The sequence below is a fragment of the Cricetulus griseus genome, chromosome 7 (genome assembly GCF_003668045.3).
Source record: "Cricetulus griseus strain 17A/GY chromosome 7, alternate assembly CriGri-PICRH-1.0, whole genome shotgun sequence".
NCBI lineage: Eukaryota > Metazoa > Chordata > Mammalia > Rodentia > Cricetidae > Cricetulus > Cricetulus griseus.
In genome coordinates, this window is record NC_048600.1 from 12,623,205 (window position 1) to 12,645,750 (window position 22,546).

The window sequence follows — 22,546 nt, forward strand, 5'->3', positions numbered from 1 at the left end:
GAAGGAAGGAAGGAAGGAAGGAAGGAAGGAAGGAAGGAAGGAAGGAAGGAAGGAAGGAAGGAAGGAAGGAAGGAAACCACCTCCCAGAAGCTAGTAACCAAAAATCAAGGCCACAGCAGATCTGGCTTAAGCATAGATAGGTCTAGATAGCTCTCAGGGGTCTCTTTTAGATAGACTAGTGCCCCAACCACTCACACTCATCAAATCAGATCCATTTATTTATCTATCCATGACATACCACATACCTTTGTAAAGAAATACCCCCTTCCATTATCTAGAAGATGAGCGAACTACTGCCCATGGGCAAAATCCAACCCAAGGCCTGCTTTTGAAAATAAAGTTTTATTGGACCCCAGCCATACTCACTCATTTACATATTGCATGTAACTGCTTTCATATCATGACAGCAAGTAGTTGTGACAGAAACCATATGGTACATAAGCCATAGTTTTTCCTAAAATTTCACTATCGTGCCCTTTAGAGATGGCTGGCCCTTAACTAGAGGGGATTGTTCTCCAAGCCTCACTTTTCTCTCTAGAGAAGAGAGGTGTGATAAGGACAGCAAACTAAAACTTACAAGTCCCATACTTAATGAAAAAACAGCTGACATTTCCCAGCAGAGTAAATGTTCAGCCCATCTCACTGTTCCTGCATGATTGAGTCCCAAATGCAAATTTTGGCTCAAAGTTAGCAAGGATAAATCAGGCTTGTTACTGGAATACACAGCACACTGCTCTTGTGGCACTTTCTTCTGGGTACATATTCCTGCTTTTAAAAAAGTATGCACCCTCCTTTTTGGTTAGACAGAAACTATTTCCCCCAAGATAAGAATACCGGGGCTCCCTGGGAATTCATTATTCCCTTTCAAGGGCCAGAAAACCGCTTTCCTTTAAAGCCAGATTGCACAAGAATGAGTTAAAACAGTCTCTCCAAAGGCTACATACTATGTGTGACTTTATTGGATCAAAAAAAAAAAGAAAGAAAGAAAGAAAGAAAGAAAGAAAGAAAGAAAGAAAGAAAGGAAGGAAGAAAGAAAGAAAAGAGTAAAAGGTCTCAGACTCGGAGGCATCATTTAACTGGATGATACACAGGAAAAACTGTGAGGTCCGCCTTTGAGTTTACAGACACTAAGGAGGATGAGAGGGTTTGGGGGGTTTGCAATTTGATACTGAGAAGTAATTATAATCAATAGCATCACCCCAACGAGCTTCTGGAATTTAAATAAAGGGACTATTTGGAAGAAATCACCCATTTTCTTCCTGGAAATCTGGTAAAGCTAAATGGACTTTCAAGCAATTCTTAGTTGTAAAGGACAATGCAAGAATTCACATCGCTCCTCCCAAATCCCAGGGTCATTAAGCAGCCTCATTCTCTTCTAAGAGAACAAAATTCAAACCCCTCCACCAATCCTAAGGAAAGGCAGGAAAACAAGGAGTCTCAAAACATGTTGTTGCCTATTTTTCCTAATTATATGAAAAAAATAGATGTTTTCCACTAATATATCTGTAAACTTTTCAAAGGCAGGCTATCAGTAAGATCAACATATTTGCATATATAATGAATTTAAACAATTCCTTTAGAGAAAAGCTTTCCCTTTAGATCTCTGCACAGAAACTATGGAATCTATAGGAAGGAGATCTCCAGCCTTCATCAAACTTCACTAAGGGGTCAAATTCTCCAAGGAAAGAACTGTGGCACTGGAAAACTTAGAAACATGAGAAAACTTCAAGGGACATGAAAAGGGAACAAAGCTTTCACCATGGAATAGTTTGTCTCTGCTGCTGACTGTCACAAAACTTCAACACAAAAGATAAAGCAAAACTGCCAACAGAAACAATGTGTTGTTCCTAAAGATTCTCTCAATTAAGGATGCTAAAGACAAATAAGCTGTGTTTGGCTAGGTCCCCAAACAAAAGCCTTCTGATTATTCTGCATAGATTTATTCTGCATAGGGCTATAGTTTCAGGAAATCCCAGTGTCTTCATCACTTGGGCTCTTCAGCTCTGACTCCATCTCATTTCCACAACTGGCTTTGCTGAAATTCCGACGGTGTGTATTTCCTAAGCAGTCACATGCTCACTAATACCAAGTCTCTGCCCTGACCACTGTGCTCTCTCCATCCCTGGGCTCCTGGCTGAGTTAGGTGTGTCTTTTATTTCCACTCACCAGCTGTTCATTCAATAACATCTGGCCCTTCCTTTCTTCACGGACACTTTTAAAACTTTAGCTCATAGTTCTGGGCCTCGTTGTCTTTCTACCTATACACAGTTCTCTCGGCTGGACCTTCCAAGCTCAGACCTTTGTTTGCTTGCTCTTTCAGACTAAACTTCCTGTTTCAAACCACTTGCTTTAGCTTCATTGTCCCTCTTCTGCACCCTGACCTATTAGGGCAGTGTTTCTCAACCTGTGAGTCGTGATCCATCCATAGGGGGCAGGTGTCCTATATCCTGTATATTAGATATTTATATTACAATTCATAACAGTAGCAAAATTACAGTTATGAAGTAGCAACAAAAATAATTTTATGGTTAGGGGTCATCACAACATGAGAAATTATTAAATGGCTGCAGCATTAGGAAGGTTGAGAACCACTGTGTTAGGGCCTTTCCTCTTGTTGCCAACTTGCATCGATCTGGGCTTCTCATTATTCTTAAATTAGTTAAGCAAATTCTTCAGGTAAAAGTTGAAAGAGAACAGGCTCCTGACCTGGGAAGAGGACACAAACAAAGTGGCACCACTACTCACAACCCCAGTAGGACAGTAAGGAAAGCTATTGGTTTCAGATTTAAAACTCACATGAAGGAGCCATGAAAACTGCACTGCAATGGTAGAAAGAGCATCCAACAAGAGGCTAGCACTGTTTTCAGAGGAGCTTAAATAGAAGGTACCAGTGACAAAACTGAAGAGGGAGCAGACACAGAGGGAATGTGGCCAAAGAAATAAAACTAAAAGCTGCTCCAAGCTAACCCAGTATAAGGGATGAAAACCACCTCTCAACATCAGTATATTCATAACTCACCTTCCTGGTATTATCCCTCACTAGTCTCTTCTGAGAAATTTCTCTTATAGTCTGAATTATTACCTACTCCCCAAATTAAGTGTGTTCCCACAGTCATGCATCAACTGGATAAACTTGCCTGCACGGAGGTGTCCCTTGCCTCTTCTCAAGCCCCTGGTCCTAAGTTTTCTTAACCATTCCTATGCATATCAACCCCTACCTTTTTCCTATTTTTATTATAATTGCCAACCAATATTAATATACAGATTAATGGGTTTACTCTGTGCTGTTTCCATACCATCATTGCATTTTTAAAAATCACCTATATATGTAGGATCCCGGTTGGTATCTGATTATTTTCAATTCCTGTTGGTTAAGTGTATGATCAACTATATTATGAGATACTTGAGGACAATGATTAATGCTTGAATTTTTAGTGTGTGGAGGTGCCTAATCCTAGTGCCATTCTGAGTCTAAATCAAGACTGAGGTATTCTGCAGAGGATGCATATAAAACCCAAACCCTACCCACTTGAGAGGTTCCACTGCAGAGGTTATGGCAGCAAGGGACACTGTGGGATTCAGATACTGACTAAAACCCTAGTTCAAAGTCCCTCATCTTTGGGCCATTACATCACAGTAAGGTCACCCTTAACAACAAACTGAACATATAAATCATGCCAAGGGAAAAATAGCTTTCCATTGCCTCCAGGTTATCACAATCCACAGATCATAATCAACATAAAGAGATACTCTTATTTTGGCCTATCCATGGTTTTTTTTAAAAATGTTTATCAGACTAGTGAAATGGCAGAGTGGTTGAAGGTGCTTGCCAGCCAACAAGCCTGATGACCTGAGTTCAATTCCTGGAACCTACATGTTAGAAGTAGAGAAATGACTTCTACAAGTTGTCCTCTGACCTCCATACATATGCCTTGACATGAACACAAACACACACGCACACGCACACGCACACGCACACACACACGCACACGCACACACGAAATATATAAATAAGAGTAAAAACACTTATCTTTGCCATCACTTAAAAGGCAGGCATTTTTCATATTCAAAAAAATTAACCCCCTAAGCTTCTGGGCTTCTTCTCCAAACATCTGCGTATCTGGCACCGCAGGCTCTACTGTCACAGGGAAGACAAGTCGAGCTGAACAGCAGCTGCTGCACTAGATGAAGCCCAGGCTTCAGGATCATTACCGTTCTCACCATGTCCTACTACACGACATCAAGCCATAGCCACTTTGCTGAGTACCTTCCTGGCCCTGAGAGCATCTGCTGAGCCAGGTTTAACTGAAAGTAGGATGATGACAAGTGCTTAACCTACTAACTATCGTCAGGCTGAGGAAGCTGCTCCTGTGTCAACCAGACAATCACAGCAGCAGGGACTGTGCAGTGCTGCCTTCCCTATTAGCAAGCTGCTTGAGCCACTGTATGTTCACAGTCTGGGTATTCTCTGTAACTCTCTGACCCTCTAGGGCTCCTAAACATATCTTGATAGGCTCACCTTCATTCCTGCTTTCTGTCTCTACTTGGCAGAGTGAACTGGCTTCTCACTGTGTGCCCTGACTGATCAGACAGCCACAGTGGGTGGCTTCAGAAGAAAGATGGCTGCCTTGTCTCCTGACAGATGAACAATTTGGCTTTTTCACCAGCAATTCATTTTCATAGTGTCAGCATTCAGATTCTATAGGGGAACAAAATTTCAGCAAGCATTCCATTAGGATGAATAGTCTCACTGTGTCACAGAAAATGAAGCCAGTAACATTACTGCAGAACCAGAAGTCCATGTAATTCAGCCCCAGTAAACTGATTTGGGCTCTGTTTCTGGCCTGTTCTGGGCTATAGCCTGACCATATCCTGTGGAGGGACACTCAAGAACTATGTAGACTGAATGAACAACGTGGCATTTTCTTATCCAAGGAAAAGTTGCTGCTGATGGTTATTGCAAGGTTATATTTATCATATGCATTATGAGCTGGCTAGTTGTATGTCAACTTGACACAAGCTAGAGTTATCAGAGTGCAGGGAGTCTCAATTGAAAAAATGCTTCCAGAAGACTGGGCTATAAGCAGACAAGCCTATAGGGCATTTTCTTAATTAGTGATTTATAGAGGAGAAACCAGCCCATTGTTGGTGGGGCCCTCCCTGGGCTGGTGGTCCTGGACTCTATAAGAAAGCAGTCTGAGTTAGCCATGAGGAGCAAGCCAGTAAGCAGCACTCATCCATGGCCTCTGCATCAGCTCCAGGTTCCTGTCCTGCTTGATTCTGACCTTGGCTTCCCTCAACAGACATGTAAGTCAAATATCCCCCGCCCCATGCAAAGTTGCTTTGGTTTTGGTGTTTCATTGCAGCAGTAGAAAAGTAAGACACACTACCAGCAAGAAATAATTGCTATAATTGCTACTTAACCCTCCAGTCCAGTGACATTTGACAGTTTCCAATGTATTCCTATACAATATTACTAAAGAGATCCCCACCAATAGGACTTTAACTTCTGTATAGTCAGTATAAAACTTGCTCATTAATTTAAGAAATCAGTTCAAATATTCATACATATCATGTCAACAAATGTTTTCCCTCACTCCAAATTATATGTGTAGTTTCTGAATATTTCTCATTCAGATGAAAAAATTAGTAGAAAAATTATGATCTTTTCTTTTTCTCTAATCACAGAGTATGTCTTTTAAGAAAACAAAAGGAAAAAAAAGACAACATGTTCTTAGTATTATATTGTTAGGTTTAGTATTTCACAGAACAAAGAATAAAGGTGGAAATGAAGAACCCACTTTCCACTTTAACAAATTTAAGAGCAGTGTCTTCTAATGGTGAGTTCTCTCCTATGAGAAAGTTCCTGGCTGTCTCTGCGGACGGCTCCATGACTCCTCGTGGATGCCAATCTGTGCCTGGTGCCTGCTCCTGTTCTTGGCAGGAAATGACAGTGCTTACATACAACCTATGTGCATCCTCCACAGACTTCAAATATTTAGTAGCATCTAAATGTTTTGCAAATAACTGCTACATTATGAAAGAATTACAACCCTTCCCCCCCCCAAAAAAATCACCTGCTCACATTTAGTGGAGGTCAATTTTTTTCCAAATATTCCGTCTTTGCTTGGCTAAATTCATGGACTCAGACACAGAACCTGCGGCTCTGCATGGTCAACTCATATAATTACAAAATACTCTTTTCCTGCTCAAGCTATAAAGAATAATAACACTCTGACCCTCCCAGCTGTTCTAATAAGCACAATTTTTCCCTACAAATATATCGGGTGGGGTATGGAACTGAGCCTAAAAGGAAAATACTTGGAAAGGTCATTCTACCTGATCTGAAGCTTATCAAACAGAAGGTTGATACACTACTGTATGATGTACTACAGAAGCAGAATAATTTTACATTTTCCCTTTGGTTTACATAAGTTTGTGCTGAATTTCTATCACCTGGAAAATAAAGAGTAGTGACTGGAAAATTGTTTTTCTACTGACTGAGTTTTTATATAAGTAATTTGTCTATCTAAGAGTTTGACTTAGCTCAACCAAAAGTAAAATTCGGGAACTGAAGTTAGGCTTCCTTTTAAGAACCTTATCCATGCCTGGTGGGGTGGCACACACCTTTAATCCCAGCACTTGGGAGGCAGAGGCAGGCAGATCTCTGTGAGTTCCAGGCCAGTCTGGTCTACAGAGCGAGTTCCAGGACAATCTCCAAAGCAATACAGAGAAACCCTATCTCAAAAAAACCAATAGGAAAAAAAAAAACCTTATCCACTTATAAAGTAAAATCATATCATTGAATATTTATTAAGTTGCTCATACTAATATCAAAGAATCCATTAGTAAGTACACGTGGCATAAGAACCTAAGAGTAGAAGGTGAGTTGTCATAATGCAATGAACCTCATTGCAGCAAACAAATCAGCAGGGTGTTATGGCAAACACCAAATAATCTCAGTATTTACAAGTTCAACTGCTAAGCAGAGTGAGATGGACTGCTTTGATAGTGACAAAGCATACCCTAACCCTAGGAGTTAAAGGAGTTAACTTTATTGTTTTACTGACATAGACAATTATAGGCCTAGGAATTAAATGAGTATGGTAGTTTGAATAGGTACAGCCCCCATATACTCATGTGGTTGAATGCTTGGCCCAGAGTGAGTATAGGAGGTGTGGCTCTGTTGGAGTAGGTATGACCCAGTTGGAGGAAGTGTGTCACTGTGGAGGCAGTCTTAGAAGTTTTATATGCTCAAGATATTCCTACTGTGGAACACAGTTCATTTCCTGTTGCCCATGTATCAAAATGTAGAACTCTCAACACCTTCTCCAGTACCATGTCTGCCTATATGCTACCATGCTTCTCACCATAATGATAATGGACTATACCTCTGAAACTGTTAAATCAGGCCCAATTAAATGTTTTCCTTTATAAGAGTTGCCATGAGTCATGGTGTCTCTTCACAGCAATAGAAACCCTAACTAAGACAGTGGGGAGTATCCAAATACAGTCAAGGAGTTCCTAATGCAAATATTCTCCAAAGAGCACACCAAGGGACTATAGAGATGGTTCAACTATTTAGAGCACTTGCTGCTCTCAAAGAGGACTTGGATTTGAATACTAGCATTCACATAGTGGTTCACACCCATCTGTAACTCAAGTTCCAGGGGATCCAATGCCCTCTTTTGCCCTCTCTGGGCACCAAGCACAAATGTGGTATGCATATTTTTTACACATAAAGTAAAAAAAAAAAATAAAGTATTTTTTAAGCATAGCCAAATATCCCATGGTTGTTTACAACAGATCGTAAACCCCCAACATGTACTCTGTACTACGTCTGAGACTGTCCTTGTTTGTTTGCTTGTTTGCTGTACGTGTGCTTTCATTTCATTGTTTTGCTGTGGTTTGGGATTGCACAAGTTTTTCCTGTTTTGTTCTTGTTGTTTACTTTCTTACATAACTGAAGATCCAAAAGGGACATTAGTGTAGACAAACATGCAGGAATTTTATCTATAGCACACAAATTACTTCAGAGTAATTTAAGGAGAAAAGACAAAAAACACTTCACCATTTTGGCTAGTATGCTCCTCTTTCTCTTACCTGGCTGGTAGGGAAGCTGGAGGGAAAGCATAAGTAAGACTTGTCAAAATAGAAAGCATAGAAATATGGGCACTTACTGCTACAGAAGAAAACCCTGACTATGGCTGCACTTTTGAGGACACAAGCACAGACAACAGGGATGTCAATCAGGAAGACTCTTCCTGGAGAACAAAGACTCTTCGAAGGACAAAGTCCAATAAATCAGAGCAAGTACACAGTAATGAAATGTGGATTAGTATGATTACAAGAATAACGGACTCATATATACCGTTGGATTTGGTTTTAAATGAGTTGATGGGAAGTTTTAACTGGAATAAACGAGGGAGGATACTGCAGTACACACTTCACAGGTTCCTAAGGAGACTTCCGGCTATAATAAGAGAGCACAATGATGGCTGGAACCAAATTAATTACACATGGTAATCATGGATCTACTAGGTCCAGTCCCCACCAAAGGTTCTAGAGAAACTGACAAACCACTGGCATCCAGTCTCATTTGAACTACACAACTGGATACAGAGAGAAAACTAGTCCACTGGAAACTAAAAAGTTGATGAGCCAAAGAAAAATCCCATATTTATTTAGAGGAAAATAAAATAATTTTCCCTCACAGAAGGAATGAGTACTTAAGTGTGGTAACACACACATTTAATCTCAGCACTCAGGAGGCAGAAGCAGATAGATCTCTCTGAGTCCAAAGCCAGCCTGATCTATACATAGTGAGTGCCAGGCCAGCCAGTGTTATGCAATGAGATCATGTCCAAGAATCAGAAAAGGCTTTTGGGGGTATAGCTTCTGATACTACTAGAAGACAAAAATCTCATGAGGTCTCAACACTACACAAAGAACTGTAGGCAACTAAGGAAAAATGGGAACAAGAAAGGTGGCTTTCTCCAGAAAAGAGGACATCAGGTGATTGTCTGGTGCCAGACAGTCAGCCCTGAAAACATACATACAAGTACCATTATATGGATTACATAGGTTATGTTTAGGAATATATATGTTGATACATATATGCACACAATAACTATTATTTTAAGAAGGACAATAAATTTGAAGGAGAATGGGAAAGGGTATATAGAAGGTTTGGAAGAAGAAATGGGAAAGGGGAATATTGTAATCATATTATAATCACAAAAATAAAAGAGAAAATGAAATAAAATGATATAAAGAAAAAAGTAGTAACAACAAAAAGATTACTAGTTGTTTGTTTATAACAAAGTCTCACTATACAGCCTTTGGCTGACCTGGAACTCACTATGTAGCCCTGGCTGTCCTGGAACTCACTATATAGACTAGGCTGACATTGAACTCACAGAGATCTGCCTGCCTCTGCCTCTTATGTGCTAGGATTAAAGTCATTGGTCAGCACCACTCAGCAACCCCAGTCTCTTCTATTGCTCTAGTCTATATTCTACCAAAACAAACTTCCTATCATTCTCAAGAGTCCTGGCTGATATTACTGATTTCTATAACGTGTGGGGAGACTTGTGGATGGGTCCTGGCTCTCCCCTCAACATTTATAAATACCATCAGCTCTCTGAACAACATCAGATTAAGAAGACAGAAATTTTCTAAGATTAGACTGAAATTAAATAAGCACAGGTTGAAACAAGAGCTGAGGGCAGCCAGCCAAATCTTAAATTACAACCCAAATCCTCATCTGAGCCAAACCTGGGCCTCTGTCTTGGCCTTTCCTTCTCTGAACTTGCTCTTTGATCTATCTGGTTTCTTTCACTAGCTACAAACTAGTCTTCTGGAGCCTACCCTTTGTCTACAAAGCATGTACTTCTTCCCAAACAGTTGTTCCTGAGGCCTCTTCCCACTTTGGAGAACCCATGTATACTGGTCTAGCTGGATTATGAAATCCTGGGACAGCTCCAACTTTGAAGGTGCTAAGTTCAACTGCTGACATAAAAAAGGGGAAATATCATTAGTGAGCATGCTTAATATGCAGAGTGCCTTGGACAAGCTCTATGAGTCTTTCGTCCCAGTAAGACTGATAAATAAAAATCATTTTCCTGAGTGTAATGTATTTATACTACTAATGTATAACCACCTAGTGCTTTAGCAACGGAAACAGAATTCCAATGGACTGTCCTGCAGTAAGCGTCTTATTAGAACTCATCATCAGAACAAAATGTGAACAAACCAGTTATACAATCCTGAGCTAAATGATCAAAGTTTGATTTGTATTCTGTTACTGATAATTGTATATTTTACCTTGAGAAGATATGTAGGAATGTTGCTGAAATCTACAGGTAACTTCAGTAGGAATCGAGCTGAAAATTCACCAGTCTGTGGGGAAAGAAAAAGATTTAAATATAAAACAGGTTGAGAAGTAACAATTATGACCAAGAGGCGGGGAAACCTCAACTATTTCAATATGCAGACAACTGGGATTAGGGTTTCCTAACACAGGGCAGAAAAATAAGGTCGGGAAAAGTAGGAGAGGATTAAAAAGAATTCTTAAACTATTAAAACAGCACAGTTTCAACATAAAAACTCTGCATTGTAGTCTATATTGTAGAATATAGACTAGAGCAATGCATGATAAAATTTTAAAGTGGTACTGAATTTTTTTAAACTGTGAAAGAATGCATGCATGAATATTATTTTTCAAAACCCTGACACAGGAAGAGACCAACCTACTCCTTAGACTCGTGTGCTTTACTAAGCACTCATACCACCTCACTGATTCTGGAACTTACCATCATGTATGCTGACACCCATTACAGTAGTATGAAGTCCATACAAAGATCAAACCCGCTCATGTAAAACGATACATCAATGTAAACTCAGATAAGTTTTTAATCTCTTGAAAGTTCAGTAATATTATTATCAACTAATGTTTTCAGTAATTTCTTCTACAATCTATGTAAGGAAGTTACATAGAACTGAAGATTTAAAACACTTAAGCTATAAATAATAACTAATTAATTAATTGTTCTGTATATACACGTGAGCATATGCATGCATGTGTGTGTGCGTGTTTTGGGAACAAACCCAGAGCTTCATGTATGCTAGGTAAGCCCTTTTTCTAAGCAGGCTACTCAGTGACCTAGGGATTCCAAGGACCCTAATAAAGGCAGCAAAGCTACTGGTTTAACTGATGGGACCCTGAGTCTTCCACTCTCTCTCTCTTGCTGCAAGCATATAGTGTGGGAGATTTTGACACAATGAATTCCAATATGACATGCTTGACCAAACAAACAATGACAAAAACCACAGATGATCTAAAACTACTTTAGAGAATGGTTCTTACTCTAGCCCACCCACTTGGTTTAGAAACACAGATTAATGCATCTCTCATCTCTCACCTCTCATCAGAGAAGCTTGTGTTTATAAAAATGTTAGTAACAAAGAGAACCACAACTGGTCAAGGTTCAGAGAGCTAAAATCTTAAAGATTTCAGAATGCCCAGCCCTAAACAGGATATCTATACCGTAATCCTCTCCTCCTAGGGATCATGGATCATTGTAGAAAAGGAGGTAGAATGAGTATAAGAACCTGAGGTGGTGGATAACTACAAGGAAACAGTGTCTTCTGGATACAACAGGGCAGCTACACATGATTTTGCAGTGGTTATGATAGCAAGCACAAGACCTGTGCAAGCCAAAGCCAAACCAGGTCCCAATATGGAGAGAGAAGGTAGGGATACAGTCCACATTTAGTCGAGCAGCTATTGGCAATGAAAACAACTGAAAAACTATTGGAGGGGGAAGAGTCCATTTTCTCTAAGTTTCAATTTATTTTAGAGTCAGTTTCTTTACTTTTCTTTCTCCTGCTAAGTCTACCACCCTCCAGTAGAAGGCTACACATGCAAAAACACACAGGTAGCATAAACCAGACTTGATTTGTGGGAGGGACAAAAATAGAACCACAAAGCTGGGTGGATAGGGAAGTGGGGTGAATCTGGGAGGAGCGGTGAATATGATCAAAACACATACAAAGTTCTCAAAGTACAAATATTTAAAAAAGAATATCTCTCCATCCTTTCATGCTGTGATTACCTCAGAGCTTCCAGTATCTTTTCTGCTTCCAACACTTCAAAAATTCAACCACATAAACTCCCAAATCATAGCTGTAGGCACAGAAAATACCCACAACTAATTTTTAGGGATGAATGGATGAGCCACACATAAGCCAAGCACACCTTTTACAGATGGTTCCACAGGTGTCACCACTCCCTTCTACAAACATACTAACAACTGGCCTCAGGCTTCTGGCCCTCATAAAACTCTGACTTGAAACTTGAGAAATGGAGACAGAAAGACAAACTTTAGCTCAGCGCTCTCCTTACCACTTACAACATCTAACTTGCATCTGTCTCTGGCTAACCATGGGGTATTTCTCTACCATCACAAGCCCAACCTTGTGACAGAAGGGGGGAAAATGAGGAGTACCCCAAGCCAAGATGAGGTAAGCAAGAGAGACAGAAACCCTCCACACCAGGAATGCCATAGGTGAGGCACAAGCCTGATGCTCAAAGTTAAGCAGCCCAAATTGGGCTCATTCCCAAGGGCCACACAATGATCTGCCAACACCTCAAGGAGATTGCTGAAGGAGGGGTAGTGGGATCCTAGAGCAGCTGCCCTTCTATTGCAGCCCGAGACTTCTGGTGTTTAGCTCCTAGAAGATTCTAAAGACAACATTCCCTATTTAACAGTGGGTCTTTGGATCAAGGCATACTGGAACTATCAGGGAGGGGATCATACTTTGGAAGAAGTAAGGCTAGTGCCACATCTAACTCTACAGTGTTAAGCGGGGTTTTATACGAAGGCCACTAGCCTGTTGGGTACTGAGAATAGAAAGAAAACAGTAAATCTTCCCCTGGTACTGTGTACAGTGCTCAGCCAAGAACCCAAGCTCCCACTGACACTCTTCTCTTTCTCCTATAAAGTCAGTTCCCTCTCTGCTCACTGTCATCTGCATGCAAGCATCATCTTAAAGGACGCCTTCTTCTATCTCACTCCTTTGTTAAGCTCTCATCTTGTTCTTTGTTCTATGGTATAAAATCATCCTCCCGAGGGGGACATCTACTTGAGGTCTACATTTTCTCTTTTGTTTTTCTCTCTAGTCAACCCTTCTTCGCCCATCACTCCAACAAAACAGCTCTGGCAAGGTCACCAATGACCTCCCCATTGCTAAATCCCATGGTCATTTCTGTCTTCACCTCAGTGTCTTGTCAGCTGCACTCTGGGAGGGCCAATCACCCATTTCTTAGAACATAATTCACTTAGCTTCCAGGTCCTTGCTACTCTACTTGGCCTTATGTCTAATCTCCTCAACCTCAAAACAATAGAGTATGCCTGGGCTTAACTCCAAGACCTCTTGGCTTGGCTACACTTGCCAGCAGACCTCATACAAGCTCACAACCTTAATAATGTTTATGCACTAATGGCTCCCAAATACCCTAGCTCCACTCCAGACATTTTCCTAATTTAAATTTATTTCTCCAATACCATGAAAATTCCCTATTTTATTTTCTTTCCTTGAAACTTATTCCTCATTGCAATAGACATTTTGCTATCCTTTCAGAACAACAATAAAAAATCCACAATCACCCTGACATCTAGCTATCCCTCTTACCTCACAGAGTGGAAACACATACAGAACACAGTCACTTCTCACATCCTCTGGCACCTGCCACCACATGGAGGGAGCTACATGACCTCTAGGCTAGACACTGCCATTGTCCCTGACTGGTTCATATCTTTTCAGCTGCAGGGCATTTTCTTCCAAACACATTGTGGACAGATCGTGATGTTTCTTGTTTAAAATTCCCAAACTGTGGAGATCTAATGCCTTTACACAGTGAAGTGACAAAGGAACAACTGAGCAAGAGGGCAAAGTATCCAGAAGAGCAACGGTGGATGGCTAAAACAGGGAAGGCTATATGCACAGGGAAGAGCAAGAGACTGAGGACTACAGGGGCACATATACAGGAGACTGGCCCATGGTCCACAGAAATGCTCTGCATAGTGCAAACAATTTCTAACCACTGAGGGATGTGTAGTACTCACTCATGGAAACCATGGATTCAAAAGTGATTCTTAAGTCATTTGGGGACAGGACTTTAAAAGGTGCCATGGGATTCCAAGAAATTGGAGGAGTTGGTGAAATGATAAATCAAATTCAATCTCTATATTCTTCATTCCAATTTATAAAGGCAAACTACCTAGCAATAAACAAACATCTATCAGCTAGCGCAAAATGTTAGTCTCTGGTTGAAATGGTAATTTCAAAGTCTTTACCTTATTAACATCTGGTGGCTTATGTGTATGTATGTATCTGTATATACATATATATGCATTTTAAAAACCAACAGAAGAAATAAAATGTGGGATTTTAAAAATTATAAGAACTGGCCAGGTGTTGGTGGCACATGTCTTTTAATCCCAGCACTTGGTAGGCAGAGGCAGGCGGATCTTCTGTGAGTTTGAGGCCAGCCTGGTCTGCAGAGCGAGTTCCAGGACAGGCTCCAAAGTAATACAGAGAAACCCTGTCTTGAAAACAACAACAACAAAAATTATAAGAACTCTTATCCATATAAGGTAACAAAAAATAATTACATATTTAGCACTTGGACTCAAGTGAACTACAAGCTATTTTAGTCCACATATTACAATTTAGCTTTTGCCCTCTTAGTTTATACAATTATTTTTACTCCACCAACTATTTTAAACCAAAAAAAAAAAAAAAATAACCCTCTCCAATGATCCCTACTTTAACCTTTCTCAAAATGTTGCTCCTAGAATTGACATACATGCATGCTGGTTGTCAAGTAACTGACTGACACATTAAGTCATAGTTAAAAACCATATGAATTAGAGTTTATCTGCAATGGGCTAAGGACAAAACTAAAGTCATCATGAAAGAGAGTTTTGATAGAAAGGGAATTTGCTGTACTGGGAAAGAGAAAGTTATTTATGATCTCCAGCTTTCAAGCCTACCATACCTTCTTTCTAAAAGATATTTTATCAGAACATATTAATTATACAAACTAATGGTTCATTGTGACATTTAAAAATATGGAATGCTTTGTGAATTCACATGTCATATTGTTTTACAGGAGCCATGCTCATCTTCTCTCAAGTTCCAATGTTAGTAGGTGTGCTTCTGGGTCTAGCACACACTATACACTTCTTAGGCCTTGAGGGAATAAAGAGAACTCAGGCTGAAGATACAGCTCTGCAACAAAAGGATTATCTAGAATGTAATGTGCAGGCCCCATGTTCATCCCTGGGACTGCAGAAACAGTAAACAAGAGCACAGGAAACTCAGCACATAATTTCTAAAGCACTGGGAATTCTGGGAACTAAGCTCAAGAATCTGTTGGTAGCTGATACTATAAAATACCCTTCCTTCATGAAACTGAGCAAAGGGCAGTCTAAAGCATGTCTTTGTGTAACTGGAATTACATATACACTATGAAGAGGAACACACACGCATGCACACACACACACTTGTATACACACACACACACACACACACACACACACACACACACACACACACACACAGTCACTGCTCAACCATATAAAATGACTGTCTTTATATTGATTTGCGGTCACTGTTGTGTCACCGGAGATAACTTCTACAGCACTCCTTCCTGTGAACTGTGAATGAGACATTTAGATACTGCCAAGTGAACAGAATAATTTGAATTTTTTCATCAGTCTCTGGTGAGACATCCTCTTGGATAGACATAGAAAGTTACCTGGCCTACGACTGTGGAAATGCTAGTCTTCTGCCAACTGCCTCAATGGCACTGTCCCCAGCATCAGCCATGAATATTCGTGCCCCCTCCCCTTTTTTAAGTGAGAGGGTGTTGGCAATGGCTCCAGCTGACAAGACTGGAGTTGGGCAATTTCCTGGGCCTGGGCTTTTCTCCCTCACAGCAGCTGTCCCATAGTTCCCTTCATCTTTGGGAAGTGATGGGTGGACATCTTGTGCTGAACAGATTCCAATCAGGTCATTCTGCCTTGGGGAATCCTCCTTCCTGTCTTATGAAATGTTTTCTTATCCACAAATAAGCTTTCATCTGAAATTGACTAGTGCCACTCAGAGAAGATAAAGGCTAAGAACTGAAAAATGTGACTCTAACTTCATCTGTGACAATGTGGTAAGGGTGATTCTTAAGACTGACAACCAACTGGTCTGGAGGTTGTGGACACTGTTCTTTGGCAACAATATAAACAGACAGTACATGTGAAAAAGACAGGGAAGGTTAGTCTTATTAGACTAGCATACTCTAAAGGGTATTCTTAAGATGTATTACTGACCCCCAAATTGTGTTCAGTAGACGTAGTTCATTTATATCTACTTTAGCTAAAAGAGTAGAGCCCCTTCCTGCAATGTAAAGAAGTGTGAAAACTCAACCTCAAGACAGCATAGATCAAGTTCCATGTTCTCGGGTTAACAGAAACATGTGCCTGTGTGACTTCATTCAGGTCTGTAATAAACTACTGAACAGGACAGGGTTAAAGGAAAAGACTCATGATATTCCAAAAAATGCTGGAGGGCATGAAGCCAGGGAATCCCCAGAGCAAGCTCGCTCCTTAGACCAGCTGACATGGAAATTCTGAATTTAGCAAGATACCCTGCCACGATATATGAGGTGGAGACAGCCTACATCAATCAATCTCCTTTCTTCTCCTTATGCATGTGTACACATATGCACGTGTAATTCTATGTACATACCACACACACATATACATATACAAAAAAAAGTAGGGAAGAGGAGAAAGGAGTCCAATTCATATGTGAAATCCCATGATTTGACATGAGAAATTCTATGATTTCTCAAAGATCACGTCTGTGAGTGGAGCTCTGCCAGCTCTTCCCTGTGAGCCTCCTCCAGGCACACTGCTGTCCATCCCTTGATCTGAGAGCAGCCACACCCATTCTCACTACAGAACCCTGGGACTGCAGAGGAGCATGCCTCAATTGTCTTAAGCTCCCAAAGATCACAGTGAGCTTATAGCAGCAATAACAAGCTAATACAGTTCTTGATTTGAAACATTTTGGCTCAAAATCAAGCTCTTTTCTATCTTGCAGAGTCCATGTTAATCTTCCAGCTCCTTAGGCTAGCAGTGGTTGTATGATCACGCTGTCCTTCAGTACATCCCTGAGCCCCTTGCCCATCCCTCAAGGCTCACCCGTGTATCTGAGCTCTCCATTGCTTGCTTGGATGCTAACTCATGTCCAGATATGTTTCTCTCTATAGTCTCCCTCCTCTAAGTCCCTGGACCTTGTTTACTGTAGCTTATATGTAACCACTTCAGCCTGTGTAGGAGATCAGATGCTTTGCTCACCTTAATACTACAAGTGACTGAGTGTCAAAGGATCAGAGTCACTCCAACTAGAGTAAAGGGGTTGATCACAGTGGTAGCACATATCATCCGTAAGCCAGTGACATCAGGCAGGGATATTCTGAAAAACCATCAGCACCATGTGCTTTAAGTGGATCTACACTTCCAGGTGAAGGACAACTCAAGAAATGGTAAAAATCCTGAAATTGTAAAAGGTGCCATAAAACTAGATCATATTTCAATTCAGACTTTTAATATATTAAAAGGAAAGGGGCTGAGGGAGATAGTTCAGTTGACAAAGTGCTTGCCTTGCAAGTATAAGGATCTAAATTCAATCCCCAGAACCAAGGTAAAAACAAAGATCAAAACAAAAACAAGTACGGGACTAATCCAGCCCCCTGATCATGGATGCTATCAGGGAGGCCCCTGCACTCCTGGGAGCCTCCGGAGGTGGACTGGCTTTTTGCCCTGGTGTATGTGGGGAACTTCGAGAGCCCATCCCACTTGAAGGGATGCACTCTGTCTCTGAACACATGGGGAGGGACCCAGGCCCAGCACAGGAAGATTTGGTGGACTTGGTGGAGCCCCGGTTGGGGGCCCTACCCTGCCTGGGGAGTGGTGGGTGGATGGGGTGGGGGGTAGGTTGGAGGTGGGGGAGAAGGAATGGGGGTAAGGGGAGGGAGAGGGAGAGGGAGAGGGGAAGTACATGTGAAACAAGCCTGTTCCCTAACTTGAATTAATAATAATAAAAAGAGAGAAAAAAATTAATAAGTAAGAAAAATATAAAAAAAAAATCTCTGTCATAGCAAATCCAGTATCTTCCCTTTCTTCTCCATGACTTTTGCAGCAAGGATTCTAGTAACTACAGTAAGTTTCAAGACATATGAAATATCACATAAATTTCCCTTTGTCTATAGCCTGTCCCATTCTGGACATCATCCTCATAATAAACAGTACTCATTATCTATCAAAAAAAAACAAAAACAAAAAAAAACAAAAAAAAAAAACAAAGATCAAAACAAAAACAAAACTCAGGCTCGTGTGTGTGTGTGTGTGTGTGTGTGTGTGTGTGTTTGTAATCCCACTGAAAAAAAACAAAGATCAAAACAAAAACAAAACTCAGGCTCGTGGTGTGTGTGTGTGTGTGTGTGTGTGTGTGTGTGGTGTGTGTGTGTGTGTGTGTGTGTGTGTGTTTGTAATCCCACTGCTGGAGGCAGAGACAAGCACATCCCAGGAGCTTACTAGGCAGATGGTCTAGTCTATTTAGTGACTTCCAGGTCAGTAAGAGACATTGTCTCAAACAAAAAAGTGGATAACATCTAAAAACAACATGTAAAGTTGCCTCTGGCCTCCATATGCACGCACACAGTGAAACACATACAACTGCACGCACACACATACACACAAACACATGCACAAACAAACAACCATGTGCACACATATAGATTCACATATGCACAAATATACATACATACACATACACACAGACACAGAAACACACAAAAGGAGTTGAGAAACAAAACCATAAAAATTGTAACTAAATAGTAATTCCCATTTTAAAATGAGCCACCCAACATTAAAGACAACACAGACTCACCAAGAAGGAGAGATGGATTAAATCTAACATCCTTTGCTGAGAGGACAATTAAGTGGATTTTTAAGTAAGAAAGATTCTGAAGACAAAAAGTGAACTAAATTCATCTTAGTAGCCATGTGAGTCAATAAAAGATAGTTTAAAACCTTGAACTGCAATGCACTGCTGATAGAGGTATAAAACAGAATATTGTTATCATATCCAAAAGTATGGAAGTTCCATAAACAAATGAAAATAGAATTCCCTTATGATCTGGCAATCCCAACTTTACATACACACTAACTAATCCATAGTAAGATCTCAATGTTGACACATTAGCATTAGCTACAAAGTAAAGCAAGGCAAGCTCCACAAAACGTGCTGTGCATAAGTAATGAAATACTATATAGCCTTAGTTAAAAAGGAAACCATCACATGCTACAACATGCATGAACTTTTTTTTTTTTTTTTTTTTTTTTTTTTGGTTTTTCGAGACAAGGTTTCTCTGTGTAGCTTTGGAGCCTATCCTGGCACTCGCTCTGGAGACCAGGCTGGCCTCGAACTCACTGAGATCTGCCTGCCTCTGCCTCACAAGTGCTGGGATTAAAGGCGTGTGCCAGCAATGCCCAGCAAGACAGTGTTTTTCTATATAGCAAGGCTGTCCTGGAATTTGCTTTGTAGACCAGGCTGGCCGTGAACTCACAGAGATCCAACTGCCTTTGCCTCCCAAGTACTGGGATAAAGGTGTGCACCACCACCATCCAGCCACGATGAACTTTTAAGACAATATGTCTTAGTGAAATAAGCTAGACACACTAGGACAAAGGCTGTATAATTACATTTTTATGAAGCAGCTAATGGAAGTAAAGCCATTGAAATAGAAAGTAGAAAGGCAAAGATGAAGTGGTAATTAATATAGACACAGTTTGAGTTTTGCAGGATGAAAAAGTTCTACATATCTGCTTCACAACAATGTCATTGTAGTTGATAGGATTAAACTATATTCTTAAAATGGAGGTGGCAAATTCAGTGTCATATGCCTTATATAGTGCAATATAAATGATTTTACAAAATAAAAACCAAGGCTGGTAGGATGTTCAGTGACTAAAGGTTATTGCTGCCAAGTAAAGACCTGAGTTCAATCCCAGGAACCCATATACTGAAAGGACAGAGCCAACTCCGGCAGGTTGTTGTCTACCTTGTACACAAACACAGCCCACAGCAAGACATCCCCAAACACATGTACATACATACACATCAATAAATAAATAAATGTTAAGAAGTTTCTTTTAAAATTGTTTTAGAGGATTGGCAAGATAATTAAGGATCATTGGTGGGTAAAGGCCGTTTCTGCCAAGCCTCACAAGCTGAGTTCAGTCTTCAAATTCTACCTGATAGGAAAGAATCAACTCCCACAAGCTGTTCTCTGACCACCACATGAATATCATGGTGTGCGCACACAGACACAATATACATACATACATACATACATACATACATACATACATACATACACACACACATACACATGTATATGTATATGTATATGTATATGTATATGTATATGTATATGTATATGTATATATGTAGGGAGCCGTCCCTGCATTCTCCATTACAATGATGGCGCCTGCAGGCACTGAATGTAAACAAGATTATTGCGCAGGCGCTCGGTAATTTTCCATTCCTTGATCTCTGCCTATTCCGTGGCGTCATGGCCTGATGAGCTGCAGCCAATCACAGGGTGACACGTCCCAGGCGGCGGCCAGCCTTTATTAGGGGACGGGATTCTTGGCTCGGGGTCTCCGCTCTGGTAAGCTTATGCTCTCCTCTCAAGACGCATTAAAGCTTTCCTGCAGAAGGATCCGAATGTCCTATGTGGTTCTTGCTGGCGAGACTATTGCGAGGGACATCTGGTGCCGAAACCCGGGAACTTGTTAACATCGCCGGCACCGCGGAGACCCCTTGGCTACAAGGCGGATTCAGAACTGCAGGGTGGTAAATTCGGAGAGGTATGTCTTTTCTGGACTTTGGCTTGGGATTGTTGATCTTTTTCACTGTTGTAGCAATCTTAAAGAAGTCCAGAATTACATGTCAGAAACCGAATGTAGTGAGAGATGGGGCGCGCCCAACAATAAAATATAAGGAAAAAGGACCTCCCGGGGTGTCTAGTGACAAGGGAGTATATGTAAGAAGAGAAACAGCAACAAATAAGGAAAAAGGACCTCCCGGGATGTCTAATGACAAGGGAGTGAGTAATTTGTTAGATGATTCTATAAATAAGTTTAAAGCTTTAAATCTTGATAGCTCTGATGACTCTGAAAGCTCAAGAGATAAAGTTTTAGAGGAAACAGCTCAGCTAGGTGAAAAAGAAACAAAAAAGGAGGGAGAGAAAATAGGGGATAACCAGTCACACCCCGGTAAATTTAAGAGACCTGTTAATCCAGCGGGTGTACTTCCATCAACACCCCCATTATTTGGTACCGACTCCTTTTTACCATTAGAGGAGCGGAGAAAATTACAGATGGCTTTCCCAGTCTTTGATAGGGGAAAAGGCCATGCATGTTATTCAACACTTCTTGGAGGCCTGGAATGCCTGGGGAAAGCCTCATAAACATTGACGCTCGGGGCCATAATGCGGCCAAGCGTCACACCTCAGAACCTAAAAGGCCAAAGAAAATGGTAAAAGATAGCTTAACTGGTCTTTGGAGAGGCCCGGATCCTATTCTCATAAGATCCAGGGGAGCTATATGTGTTTTTCCACAGGATGAAGAGAATCCCCTGTGGATCCCGGAAAGACTCACACGAAGAGCCCCTTCGGACCCTCAAAAGTTGAAACTCCACCCTCTCCCCGGGAGTTGAGAGCCACTATTATCCAGATTAACTCCTGTCCTTGACGGAGAGATTGTCATCATAGATCGCTTAATGGGTGGGGATGGGATTGTTTGGTGCAGCCGTTTGCTGCGGATTGATGTTGCTTCTCTGGCTGGTCTGTAGGCTCAGAGCTCAAACTAAGAGAGACAAGATGGTTATCGCCCAAGCGCTTGTAGCTTTGGAACAAGGGGCTTCCACTGACATTTGGTTAACAATGCTTAAGCAATAGGCCGCCGGCCAGACAGCTCTTGCACACCCGGAGCCTAGGCTCATTACACAGGGTAGAGTGTCTGGTTTGAGCAGCCCATGAGGGATGTTGAGCAAGGCATCGCACAGAGAGTTGCCCAGTATGCAGGCTTCTCTGGGAGGCATGTTGTCCTGCATAAGGGTTGCCTGCCCTAGTCTCCCTTTCCCAGAAAAACGGCAGAGGACAGGTCGAGAGCGCTTCGGGTCAAGCTAACAGCCTGATGGCGACTCTTGTACACAGTCTTAATGTTTGATTGGGAAGGTACAACCTCTGCCTCTATCCCTCAACATATGGGTGACCTATTTGCTTGTAAAAATATAAAGCCTTATCATTAATTAATAAAAAAAGGGGGAGATGTAGGGAGCCGTCCCTGCATTCTCCATTACAATGATGGCGCCTGCAGGCACTGAATGTAAACAAGATTATTGCGCAGGC

General features: G+C 41.1%; 1 protein-coding gene and 1 non-coding gene across 5 annotated transcripts in view; both read right to left on the minus strand.

The window, feature by feature from the left end:
- Babam2 (BRISC and BRCA1 A complex member 2) overlaps positions 1-22,546 on the minus strand; it is a 380,020-nt gene that overhangs the window by 236,088 nt on the left and 121,386 nt on the right. For all 4 annotated transcript variants that reach the window (XM_027424426.2, XM_027424427.2, XM_027424428.2 and 1 more), the window contains exon 6: positions 10,327-10,401. In XM_027424426.2, coding sequence (XP_027280227.1) covers positions 10,327-10,401 — 75 coding nt within the window. The remainder of the gene's footprint in view (positions 1-10,326; positions 10,402-22,546) is intronic.
- LOC113830807 lies at positions 15,132-15,238 on the minus strand. Its single transcript, XR_003487007.1, has one exon. It is a non-coding gene; the product is annotated as a U6 spliceosomal RNA (small nuclear RNA).